The sequence below is a fragment of the Chlamydotis macqueenii genome, chromosome 3, assembly GCF_036417535.1.
Source record: "Chlamydotis macqueenii isolate bChlMac1 chromosome 3, bChlMac1.mat, whole genome shotgun sequence".
Taxonomy (NCBI): domain Eukaryota; kingdom Metazoa; phylum Chordata; class Aves; order Otidiformes; family Otididae; genus Chlamydotis; species Chlamydotis macqueenii.
The window spans coordinates 58,606,123-58,619,770 of record NC_141558.1 but is presented as its reverse complement, the minus strand read 5'-3'; the positions used below and the strand labels follow the sequence as shown (position 1 = coordinate 58,619,770).

At 37.5% G+C, this 13,648-nt stretch overlaps 1 protein-coding gene across 13 annotated transcripts in view; it reads left to right on the top strand.

The window, feature by feature from the left end:
- PTPRK (protein tyrosine phosphatase receptor type K) overlaps positions 1-13,648 on the top strand; it is a 416,154-nt gene that overhangs the window by 377,560 nt on the left and 24,946 nt on the right. For 3 of the 13 annotated variants that reach the window (XM_086743660.1, XM_086743657.1, XM_086743670.1), the window contains exons 14-18: positions 1,951-2,089; positions 3,201-3,242; positions 5,387-5,416; positions 8,892-9,052; positions 11,151-11,198. In XM_086743660.1, the coding sequence (XP_086599786.1) occupies positions 1,951-2,089; positions 3,201-3,242; positions 5,387-5,416; positions 8,892-9,052; positions 11,151-11,198 (420 nt within the window). The remainder of the gene's footprint in view (positions 1-1,950; positions 2,090-3,200; positions 3,243-5,386; positions 5,417-8,891; positions 9,053-11,150; positions 11,199-13,648) is intronic. The other 10 variants (XM_086743661.1, XM_086743659.1, XM_086743665.1 and 7 more) reach the window with 7 other exon arrangements.

Genomic DNA, 13,648 nt, shown 5'->3' with positions numbered 1-13,648 from the left:
GAAGATTGTTCTGAGGGTAAGTTGTTAGTAAGTGGTTTGGATACTGAGATGGAGGTTTCAGAAACAAGTAATAAAGCGTGATTTTAAACGGCATGACCCTTCCCTCAAAAGATAATGTGAATTCCTGTAAATGGAACCCAGACAGAAACACTCCAAGTAACGTGGTTAAAACCAGAAAGCGTTAGATACCGATTATCCCTGGTGCTGACTACACTGGCTTTCTGAAAGGCCAATGGAACAGATTTTCAGGAGAGCAGTAGTCTTTCTCTGGCGTGGCTTCATGGCTTCACCTCGTTTTTCATTCTGCTTGTTTTGGTGATGTGTTGAGAAGCATCCTAGTTTCAGAGTAAAGGACATTTTCTGTGTAACGACGTAGGCGTGATGATACCAACAGCTTGTAACTCCATGTGCAGCTGCTGTGAGGGGGGAGAGGTTGCGGCATCTGCTGCATGCCGAGCGGAGAGTGAGAGAAGAAGGGTCAGAGAGAGAGCAAGCACACGTACCGATCCGTGCCTGTGAGCAGGGGAAAGGCAAAATGCTGAGCCACAGCCTTAGAAAGTAAGAAACAGAGAACTGAAGAGCCATTTCCTATTTTACAAGTAAACACCTCATGAGATTTTACCCCTGGCTGAAACCTATTTATATATTTTGATATTTTTGCCAGGCTGGAAAACCCCATGTTCCTGATCCTTTGTACACCAGGCTGTGAGGCAAAGAGGTGCAGACTGAATGGCTGTGCACTTTTCATATATATTCTGTTTTCCTCTCAGCTGTAACCTGTGGCCTCAGCCCACTCAGCTCTGTTACAAACTGGTTTCATCTCTGTCTAGAACAGCGATTTTTTTTTTTTTTTTTTTTTTTTTTTTCCCCCCAGAGCCTATGAACAGAAATAAAACTACTGCTGACTTTAGACTTGGCTTTCTGGATGACCTTATTTGGAGAATCAAAATTCCCAGTAGAATGCAAATCTCAGGCCGGATGCTGTAAAGTGATCTAATATACAAGGTGGCCTGAAACTGGGTAAAGGAGAGAAGGATTCGAGTTTAGGGTGCCAGCTGCAACTTGAAAAAGAGAGTTTAATTTACAGTTTGTGACTTAGCATAATCTTACTGGTCTATGTTAAATATTCCATATTTAATATATGAAAAAATAGCATTAAAGGAAGTAATGGTGATTTAGTTAATAGATTGTCTCTACTTTGTCTTCTGCTTTGTAATACAGTAACTTGTTTGGAAATCCAGACACATATATACCTCTTCTGTGTATGTGAAGTTATATATATGTATGTGCACCGGTATACACACATATATAGTCATAGATTTGGTGTTGCAAATGTATGGCCTATATATTGAAATTTATAGTGTGTCTATATATATATATATATATAGCATGTCTCTCCTATGAGGACAGGCTGAGAGAGTTGGGGCTGTTCAGCCTGGAGAAGAGGAGGCTCCAGGGAGACCTTACAGCAGTCTTCCAGTACCTCAAGGGGGCCTACAAGAAAGGTGGGGAGAGGCTGTTCAGTAGGGCCTGTTGCAACAGAACGAGGAGTAATGGTTTTAAAATAGATAATTAGATATTAGGAATTTTTTTTTTTTTTTTACAGTTAGTGTGGTAGAACACTGGACCAGATTGCCCATAGAGGTGGTAGATGCCCCATCCGTGGAAACATTCAAGGCCAGGTTGGATGAGGCTCTGAGCAACCTGATCTGGTTGGAGATGTCCCTGCTCCTTGCAGGGGGGTTGAACTAGGTGACCTTTAAAAGTCCCTTCCAACCCAAACTATTCTGTGATTCTATATACATATGTAGGTGTATAAACACATGATGCATGTATCTATGTTCTGGCTACTGTATTAAAACACACACATACTTGGAAATTATCACCAATTATGATTTTCTTGTCTCTAGTGCTTATGCATTTAACTAACTTCTTTTTTCATTCATTTAGCAGCAGCAACAGAAGAACCTGAGGTGATTCCAGATCCAGCTAAACAGACAGATCGAGTGGTAAAAATAGCAGGAATAAGTGCTGGCATTCTGGTATTCATCCTGCTTCTCCTTGTTGTCATATTGATTGTCAAAAAAAGGTAAGAAAATTATCTGTGCTGATCCCTCTTTTTTTTCCTCAATATCAGTCAATACTTAAATGAGTTTTTCTTACAGATCTGTTAAAAAGTTTCAGAACCACTCACATCAGTTTTTGAATGAGTTCTTTGTGTTTCCTGTTGGTTTTGCTGTGATTCTTATGATGGATTTAAAGAGAGGATTACTTTTTATTTGGGATCTGATAGCTATACGTTTTCTCATACTTCCTTATTTCCAAGTAGTTTTAAGTTGCAGTTGGAGGAATGTACAGAATGTACAAAATGGGTGGAATGGAAGTTCATGGAGCCTTTATTTTTAAAGCAAAGAAAAAAAAAAAGAATAACTTACTACAACTTTGATGTAGTAATCACCTAATGAATTTGATTTTCTATATGCAACTCTAATGAGTTATTTGTATCTGTATGTTCTCCAACTTGCAAAATAATGTAATTTTATATCTCTATTTATGCTCTTGTAAACCTGGAATTCTTTCTTAAAAGTCATACCACATCACTGTGAAATTTTCTAGCGAGTCCTTAGTGCATGAAATTGTTTAAAAGTGTATTAATTTGAATGAATTTTAATTTTTTACCACTTTCTTAGACTGTAAGCAATATCGCCATCTTCTGGCATTGTACAGTGCTAACTCTGCTTCCAGACGCTCGTACCTATATAGTAAATTGTGCTGCCCTGTTGCTCAGTCAGTTTTTAAACGTCTCTACTTCTCAGCAGTTGCAATTCTTTTAACCTGGTGTAAAAGTTCTTCATATGGCTCTGTAAATCCATAGTTACAGCATCAAAACCAATTCCTCTCTTTCTGTGCGCCCCCTCCCCGGCGGGTCCCCTTTGCAGGGCACAAGCTGATTTCTCTTGGGTAGAACGAGACCTTTATCTTCCAGTGGTGTGTGCATTGCATTCCCTTGCCTTTTGCAGAAGTTTTAATGGAAAGTGTATGTGTAAATGTTGCGAATGTTCCTCTGAAATACAGCTTGCTGTTATTTTTAAAGATTAAGAAAAAAATGAAAATTGTGCCTAAAATCATTCTATATGTTATAATTACTGGTTTGCATTAGATTTTTTTAATTTATTGCCTCTTTACAATTATCCCTGGAGATATATAACTTGGAGAAGAAACGTCTGCATTAGAAACATTAGGTATGCTTCCAGTGTTCTGTGTTAGTTAGCTACATATGTGATTTTTCCCAAAAGTGCTTTTACTTTTATCTGTTGTTTACCTTTGTGGTTGAGAATTAACACACCTGAGAAAGGTTCAACTCATCATATGCAAAAAAAAAGACATAGAGACAGCCAATTTCCTTATTGACACATCTTTTGAAAAACAAACAAACAAAGAGTTGTTTTTCAGCTTTCAGGAAAGAATCTCTATTTTATAGTTTTATTGCAAGATATGTGCTGGGGAGTGTCACCTTCTCAGTGCGTGTTGCAGTGATCCCCTTACGTTTAATAGAAGACCCTGTGTGTGTGTGTATGAGAGGAAGAGAGTGAGAGGCTGTGTGCTGCTGTGTAGTGTCAGTCACTTCCAGATGGGATTGACTAGTTTTTGCAGGTAACAAAAAAAGAGTAAGCTTTAAATTCAATGTGTTCATTTTTCCAATCCTTTTTACCTTCTGCATTCAGAGTCCTTTTAGACTCGTACTTTCCCTGTTGAGTTGTTCGGTAAAAGTAAGTTAATTATGTCCATGAAATGGTATTTTTAAATTTCCCCTTTTTCCCCCTTCCCTCTTCTGAACTTGCGAAGGCAGTACCCTCTTAGGAATGATACTTGATCATCATTCTAAAGCACATAACATTTCTAAACTCCTGTGCTGTTTTGTATTCAAAATAGGTGAGAAGTTAACCTGTTTAATGAATTTTTAATGTTTGGCAATTTTTCATCATGATAGTTTAATTGGTTGTCTATTGCGTATGTTATAGGTGTGCCGTTCCCCCCTCCCCTCCTTAGGGAAAGTGGATAGGGTTTTTTTTAATACCAGCTTTAGGCAAGATCTCTTATAAAAAGCCTGTAAAACCTTTGTGTATCTGAGTTAATTCAGCCCATCTAGTGAATGAGGGCAATTCATATAACGAAGCCAGGAACAGCTGTACAAACCCTGAGACATTCACACATACATAAACACACTTCACTTAGTTGTGGTGGGACTGAACACTGATCTGTTTGAATCATCTTCTGTAGTGTACATATTCAGTGATCCATTATGTAGTATCCCTTTTGGCACCTGAATTGACCACAGCTTGTTACACGGAAACATCAGTAAAACCGTGATTTCTGCATTTTCATTGGTTTATTAAGTCGTACCCACAGCCATTGCTATCTCAATCTGATTAAATGCGGCATTACATTTTATTGAAAAATGGAGTACTAAGCACTTTTGTTCACCAGTTTGAGATGTTTTAGGCTTTGCCTGATCATTTTGTACAAATTGGTTTGAAGTTTTCCCGAATGAAGCTCTTAACAGCTTTTCAGAGTTTTACTGGAGTAATCAAACCAACTAAGAAAAGGGATACTGCATCTTTAACAAGCAATTCCATTTCTGTTTTCTAAATCATTGTTGGACTATTTCCAAGCGTCCTTCATTTCCTTCCATGTGTTTACCTTCCACATTTTTACTGCTTTAGCATGACTACATCAGCATTTCTAATTGTAAGATCTTAAAATAGAAAGCATATGTTTGCGTTCAGGACATGTGTGGTATATATGTCAGTACACACATACCTGTTGTAAACGTGCCTTCTTGGCAACGTGTGTACTCATATAGCTGCACATAGCACGCATACAAACATATCCATATACACCTGTGTACCGACAAAGATGTCAAAATGAAATTTGTTTTCTGATTAAATGTACTTATTAGTGCAATCTTTAGTTTTTGTAACTGAAAAGTAAAAAGCATATTTACTGCACAAGATTTGTACACAGCTGTTCATTTCTCATGACATCTAGGTGGTAATCATTATAGTACGCTGAACTGCATGTTGAAAATACACAATCCATTTAATTTTCAAATTTTTTGGCAATAAATGAAATCTCAGCATGTAATTTTCTCAAGTGATCTTTCTCAAAAACAAATCATTTTTATATGCTAGTGTATTTTTTTTAATTGCATGGCAAAGTAAGGCTAGTTTGTGCATGAGCAAGTTGAAATGCTAACCAAAGAAACATAAATTTTTCAATTTTTTTTTTTTAAACGCACATTTCTCTGCTTTATTGAATGTGACAGAGTCACGCTTTTCATTCACCATTGCTTCTCTTTTTCCACTGTCTGTGATTTGCTTGCCAGGAGGAGCTACTATTCTTACTCCTACTATCTGTAAGTAAAATACGGGTGACTTACTCTTTTACATGTTTTAAAGATGCAGTATCCCTTTTTAAAAAAGAAAAACAGTCTCTATAATTGTCCTAAAGTTTTATTGATAGTTGCCTTTCTTTATTCTCAAGCTTGAAAAATTGCTTCTGTCATTGTTCCTGTTACTCTGACCCTCCCTGTGTTTTTTTTTTTTTTAAAGGGATATTGTATTTCTAACTGTATATTGAGACTTCTGCTTTTTGCTACAGTTTTTCCCATAACTATCATTTTGGTTTATTGTAATCATAATTTAATTTGCATTATGATTCACAGCAACACATCACACTAAGGAAAAAAAACCTCTTTTTCCATTTCCTAGCTAGAGAACTGTGCTGGTAAATCACAAATTGTTCTTTCTTAGCGTATCAGTTCAGGAACGATCCCGTGCACCACTTGTCCTACACAGATCGTAGGCTGATGCCGGACCTTTATAAGTAGGTCTCTGCCCTACCAATGACAGAGCAATATGTCTGCCTCTGTGGTACCAACCTTTTTTTTTTTTTTTTTTTTTTCAGAAATTTTTTTTGAGAAGTGGTCTGCGTCTGTCGCTTGTGAGGTGCTTTGCATACACATTTTAAAGTGTGGATCTTACTTTATGACTTTGGTTTACATAAAGTTTTGCTTCACTGAAGCAAAATTGACTTTTTTTTAATATGTGTTGATGAAATGAGTTTTTGTGAGGGCTGCAGCAGTTTTGGCTGTGATTGAGCAGAGCAGTTACACACATTCTTAATTTTAAATAAATCCACAAAGCCCTTGACTTCAGAGGGAATCCAAGAATGCACTCAAGTGCTTTGATGAACCGGTGGTGTCTGATGATGCTCTTCCACATTTTTAAGCAGATTAGTTGACGACTTTAAACAAACTGAAATTTTTTAAAAACTAAGCTGGCTTAGCTAACTGCCATTCTCCGGTTTATTGTGACAAATTATAATTTCCTTGTTAAATAACAATTGCTTCAGCTTGATATAATTAACTGCACAGCTTCACTCTATGACGGAGCACTTTTCCCCTCCAGCTCCCACTGAAACACCCACCTGCGCAGGTTCACCCAACTGGATCCTTCAGCAAATAATGAGGATCATTTATACTTTCTGGCAGCCTCAAGTACTTTAACCTAATGGTTTGCTTAACTATCATGAAGCATAGATTGGATGTGCCTTTAGCAGAGTGAGGGAAGGGGAAAAAAAAAAAAAAAAGAAAAAGAAGTTGTCAAATCCTGAGGGAGCCAGGAGCTGTTGAACAATAAAGCTGTCCTCCCATTTCCTGGCAGCTTTGGGTTGTGGTGCTACAACACAATAGACCTTTTTAGGAGTTGAAGCAGAACATAAGAATTAGAAAGTAGCTACTGTAATAAGCTAATAACTTGAAAGCCTTAATAGCTGTTGATTTATTTAGCATAGCTAGCAAGTTTTGTTACAAAGTGATGCTTCAAAGAAGGGCTTAATGTAGCTGAGAGATGAGATGTAATAGTCTCTTTGTTCCGTTTCTGAGGTGGCATTAGAAAAAGGCAATCTCCAGTGTGTAGAGCCTGAAAGGCTTTGAAACTTAAAAACCAGTCTAAACTAGAAATGCCAGATTTATGAAAGCTTTGATAGTACTGGGAACCTGTTAAAAAGCTCCAGCAGTTTCACTTCTGGAAGTTCTGATGGTCTTCCTTTGTTCGACCAGAGTATCATTTAAACCAACTTTTTGTAAGTAAATAGGAATGTGTGAAGTAAATGGATAAAATAAAGCATTTTAGAGGGGACGTCCAACTGTCTGTTTAGTTTTTACCGAACAACTGATACGCACAAAACTCTCATGTACACCACACGGGTCTGCTGAAAATATGATGGGTTTAGAGTCCAACTTTGGGATTTTTGTAGCGAGGAGGTTATTGAGGAAAAAATTTTCAACTAGACTATCTGTAAATGGGGAAAAGAAGGGAGGAGGAGATAAAATAAGGAGATAAGAAGAGAATCTTTGTTATTCTCAGGAGTGCTTTGTCCATCTCTGTTCTACTTTGTGGCCCCTTATTGTGAACCAGGACTATTGACTTAAGAAATTATCTTCTAACATTTTCTTAAATATGCAAAAACATGAAATGCTTCCTGCCCTAGCGAGTTGTGTAGATGCTTTCTGGTAGATGTTCCCAGGACTTAGTAAATAGATGGATACCTTACAGTGATATTCTTTTTGTCTGCTGTTAGAGTGCAGCACAGAGTATTAAAAGTTATTGGAGAATAGGGGAAGAGCAAGCAGTCCTTTTAGTCAAAGAAATTTAAGATAAACACTGTCTAAACAGTTGACAGAATATTTGATGATATTTTATGCAGAAAAAGCTTGTGAAGATAAGCTGTGTTCTAAACATACATTTTCAAGAACCCAGTATTTTCAGTGATGATTGTCTCTCTCCCACGTGGTGTCAGATTAATCCAAATAAGCAGGTTGGCTATCTATTATATTGCAGTCACAGCTTCAGATGAAAGCAGAGATTTCAGAACAGTCTAATGTGTGTCACAGATTCCTGCAGAATCAGGGTAAACTTCATGCTGCTCTGCATCCTCCCTGCTACTTGGGATATATGCTTTAAGAGTAGTAGCCTTTAAGTGATAACTAAATATATTGTTAGCTTCCATCTGACTTCTAGAGACAGTGAAAATCACTTCCAGTTTTTCATCAAAAGGAAAGAATTGAGAGATATTTCTGAAGTGTGCACTTTAAGGGCGTTGGCTGTTAATTTGGGGAGTTTAGCTGTACAGATGAGGTTGCTGTTTAACTGTGGTACACTTAGAGTGTAAGACTGTTAATGTCAAAATCTACGATGTTCCCAAACTGCATGAAAGGGTAAAGTGGTGAGGGGAGTTTTGTCTGTTTTTTAAAGAACCAAAGTTCAGTGTCAGGAACAAAGTATGGTATCATGTATCTTGTGTACTGAATGGGAAGAACAGCTTTTAACATAGAATGTAATATGAATCCATATTGAATTTCTTGTGTTATTTCATAGAATTTTTGACTAACAAAGTAATTTAGGTTAAATGATTTCTTCCTAACAAGGGAAGCAAGGGGAATGAATTATCCATTTATAAAATCAAAACACAGATTTAAATGAAGACGGTTGATAAAACCACATGCACAGATGCTTCTTATTTATCATTTCAGTTAAAATGTAATTATATTCTCTAATTTGTTTATATTAGTGTAATTACTCCACAGGAAAAAAAAAAATTACCAGGGTACAGAAGTTAGCACTTCCATTACAGCATTTGTGTGCGTACAGAAAACACATGATCGTGACTCTTCCCTAGCAAGGTGCATAGTTTTATCAATTTCACGCTGGAAAAGTTGTACACAGGAAAATCAGCCAAACTTTTCAGCATTATAGTTAATGATTACTGCAGACATCAATGTTCATCAAATATTAAGGTGGTTTGGGTTTTTTTTTTCGGCTGGGCAGCAAACTTGCAAAGAAGCGCAAGGATGCCATGGGGACCACCCGCCAGGAGATGACACACATGGTGAACGCGATGGATAGGAGTTACGCTGACCAGAGCACCCTGCACGCAGAGGATCCCCTTTCAATCACATTTATGGACTCACATAACTTCAGCCCCAGATGTAAGTACGGCAGTGACAGATACTCTGGAGTGTAGGTGAATATAGAAACATAGAAAACAATTCTACTTTTTAAGGAAAATTGTTCTAAGCCTCAGGTTTTCTAGGAACACTGGTAAACCCAAAGGTTGAGTAGGGATGTTCATCTGTTATCCTTATTGGTTTGTGGCCAGTCATTTAAATAATTACACATGCTCTCAGTATGCGTTGATACTTGTTCTAGGAAACATATTACACTTCTAGAGTATCTCAATTATAATCTGAATTGAGTTTTCCTTCATGAGGATATTTAATACCAACATGTTAAATATTGCTGCGGAACACCATGTCTGTAACGAATAATTATGAGGTCCAAATTAATTTATTTCTTTTGGCAGTAAGAATGTTATAACAGAAGGAAACATTGACAATTTTCGTTGCTGTTTATGAAGTTTAGGAACAAGCTTGTTAATATATCTGCACATTTGCTCTATATTTGTATTCCTTTTTTGTAGACTTGCCAACTGTCTGATTCTGACAAAGTTTGGCAGTTTGGGTTTCTAACTGTTAAGTGTCTGGGTTTACAGCTACCACAGTCCAGCACGCCTGCCTGCCAGCATTTGCACTGTGCCTTGCACAAAAGCAAGATACTCCACTGGCAGACTCAGAATATCTCAAAACTAAGGTGTAAGTTACCTCAGGGATACAATTGTGCCATGGAGCTGGTGGGAACTTGACCTTCTCACAGCCACATGGACTGAGCAGCCTGAGCTGCTTCTGAATCGCCATCTTTTGGGAATGGCACTCCATCTCCCTCCTCTTGCCTCCCTTACTGCTTAGCATGCTTGAGCAAAATACGTCCCCTAAGGCTCTTAAGTTCTTTTCTGATTGTTGTAAGGGAAATGGATTTTGGAGGAGAGTTTATTGCTCAGTTTAATGAAGCTTACCAAACTGCAGAGTGCTAGCATTTTAAGTGTCTCTTAACCAATTATAAATGGGGGTTTAGTATCAGCCTGTGAGTTTTTCTACAGTTTTGGATGGATTTGTTTGAAAATTCTCCAAAGTTTGATGTCTTATTGGCACTGAAATTTGTGGAGGCAGGTTTGCAAAGATGATTTGATTTGGACTAAATGTTATGGTGAATCCCAGGCAAAGTATCCGTCAGGAACCTACATGGCTGTTAGTGACCAGGGGCTGCCAGGCACTTGGGCAGCCTTCCAGAAGGGCTGGAAGGGCTGGATGTGACAGCATGAGCCCCAGCCACCACAGCTGCCCTGGTTGGTTGGCAAAGAAGTTTGGTCTCACTGTTTTACAGCATCCTAGGTGTGTGATTTTTGGGTGTTGGAGGATTCAATTCTCCTGATAACAGTCTGTGCTGAGGCAAAGAACCTTCCAACCTTCTGAGGTTTCCTGCTATGCAACAAACTTTTAGACAGACTGCTTGAAAACTGGAGCTCAGTTTTGTCACAGAGCTGTTGATAGTTTAAATTTTTGTTCCAGATTGGAACAAAAACAACTTCAGCATTCTACCATTTCTGTCCAAAACAGCACATTTGTCTCTGTGCAGTTCTAGTTCTGATAACAAGTGATTAAATTCTATAAATTTTATTTGAACATCTGCCATCTGTGAGAGCAGTGTCTTTGACATTGCACATAAAAAAAGCTATTAACTGTAAATATGTATATAATTTTTTTAATTATCTGGAAGACTTTAAAGATACACCATTTTATTTTGAGATCAGCTATTCAAGTATTACATGAGAGGATGGGTTTAAAAGGAAAGGAGTTGATTCTGTGAAAGTGAACCTTTATTATGAGGCTAAAGAACAATAGTGAAGGAGGAGCCCTTTCAAAAACTAAATTGCATGTAATGTCTTCTTTATTTCATTTCAGTAAGAATCTCTTTGCCTTTATCGTTATATTTCTGAAGTCCAAAATCACTACCTTTCCTCTTTTATTCAGAGTGCTTTCTAGAACTGTGTATTCATTCTGGTTTTCTCTTATAACAAAATTAATGGGGTTTAGTTATCACTTGGTTATACTCTGAAGTATATTGTTTTTATTCTTTAAAATACACAAATTGAGGGTAATGTATTTCTTCATGAGCTTTGTTTTCCTGCAGTGCCCAATGATCCACTTGTGCCGACAGCTGTGTTAGGTGAGGACCCTAGTCCTTCATTATCCACTCCTGCATGAGTTTCATCTCCTTGCATGGTTGAATGTTGAAACAGTTTGTTTTATGTAAAAGATAGCTATGCTGTTGTCAGAAAATAACTCTACACTCAGTTTATCAATTCAGAATTAAACTGACACTGCTTTTAGAATAAAAATTATTTTGTTCTCATTAAGAAGGTGTTCCTAGTCAGTACTAACTGAAGAGTAAATGAGGAAATAGGTGAATGGAAAATACTAGGACTTTTCTCCCCGTAGCATTCAGACTGAGTTCCAATGAACTGACATGTGAAGCTAGAACTCTATTAAGAGATATGTAAAAATAAAATTCAGATCCATGTTAGTATTATTTGGCACCCTAATCTCAATTTTCTGAGTATTAGTTACTAGTAACTGGGTGTTATTATTGAGTATTATTACTGCTCACTCCTAGTTTGTCCTAACTAGACTCATCTAGACTAAATCTTCAATGCTGTGGATTCAGCCATTTCCTTTTGAGATACTCACAGAAAATATGCAGAACTGACAAAGTCCTGTTCTTTTAAAACAGTCTTTTACACATTGAAAGGCTCATGTGTCCTCAGTTGTCTCTCTTCTAGTTGAGTTCATCTCAGTTCTTTCACTCATCATCTTGTAGCTGATGTTTTCTAAACTTACCATTCTTTTCCTCTGAACACTTCCCGACTCATAGGTGATTTTTTTTTTAAATTGTGGTGCCCCAAATCAGGTGCAGTTCTTAGAAGAAGTCTCAATGCTGAGCTGAGTGGAATAGGCAGCCCCGTGCCCTACTTGTAGTGTTCCTGCTGCTAGAACTGTATTTTGTCCTTTTTATTGTGCTTATGTTGCTGTCTTGCATTGAGTTACCTGCAAAAATCCCAGTTATCATTACCCTGTTTTGTAGGTATGTATTTGACTTCCCTTTCCTACACACAGTATGTTGCGATCACTGTTTAATTCACCTTGTTTAATTCACCTTTTGCAGTGTCTCCCAAGTAATCAAAATAATTTTGAAATCTAATCGTGTACTTGTCAGGTACTTGTGGTGCCTTACCACTCAGTGCCTTCTGCCCATACTGTCAGGGCATTTTCTATCCCATTATGCAAGTTGTGGGTAAAAATAGTGATAGAAATATACCCAGGAGGAGCCTTTGCAGATCTTCATGTAAAGTGTCCTCTGAGACTGACAGCAAATCACTATTTGTGAGTACTCTTTGGTCTTTGTCAAGCTGAATATGCTCACCATGTGGAAGATTATTATCAAGTCATATTCTGCCCATTTCCTGTTAATAATGTTGCAAATGCCATTCTCTTGACTACAGTAATGTCTGAGAAAGTTTATAACTATCAGAGCAAGTAGATGCTGCAGCCTTCCACTTTGGGCCCGAGGGAACCTAACCAGATGATTTAAGAAGTTTAGGAGAGGTGGAGAAATAGCACCATTGCCTGAAAGAGCAAAGGGTTAAACTCAGTAATTCTGAATACTTACTGAAATTAGATCAATAGACTTACATAAAATGAGTCTTTTCCTGAAATTCTTCTAAGATCTGCTTGTCTCCTTTAGCTTTATTTCAGGCACTTACAAGCTACATAGGTACTTTCTGGTGATACTTGTCAAGCTGTTCCTACTAGCTCATTTAGGCTATAAGCATATCCCAAATGCAGACATCGTGGCAGACACAGATATGGGCAGCTGTGAACAGCCAGGACAAGGAATTAATTGAAAAACAATGTAATAGTTCCTGTCTGCTTTCCATGTACTGGTAATGGTGTTTTGGGTATAGTAGTCTCCTGGTATAAGCAAAGTAATGCTAGTTGGAAGAGGTAATATTTTTCACTGTGCAGACTGAAGTCCACATGGAGAGAAGCATACAAGCTTTTGGGCACACCACGCAGAAGGGGTTGGATACCCGTCAGCTTGTTCCTTTGGAACTAGATCATTTGGTCTATTGCATACAGTCCTGGCTTGGCCTAGCATCACAAAAGAGTTTTCCTCTGTTTTATTTAGAGATAAGCAAAATTTTATGGGCTCTAAATTATAGAACATGTTATTTTATAGGATGCTCTTATTACTTTGTAGCTATACTAGGTTTCTTTTTCTTCATGTATGGATTATTAATGCTATTCTCCATTCTGTGTACATTAGCACTAAGTTAGTCTGGCAATTTTGCTTTTCTCAAGTCCCTATCATTACACTGATGGCATAATAATGTGGCCCTTACATTTTTAAAACGGCTTTCATTGTTACCTATTGTGAAGCTTTAACAACTTTTAATGTCATTTTCTTTTAGTCATTTTCTAATATAGTCCTGAAATAAATTTCTTATGTTCTGTTCACTCATTGTTTTTTGCTGCTTCAATGGGTTAAAGTGCCTATTACTGGTAAGTATACTGCGAGGAATGGGGAGAACTGCAAATACTGAGATGGTTTGAAATGTGTGTGGTTTAATA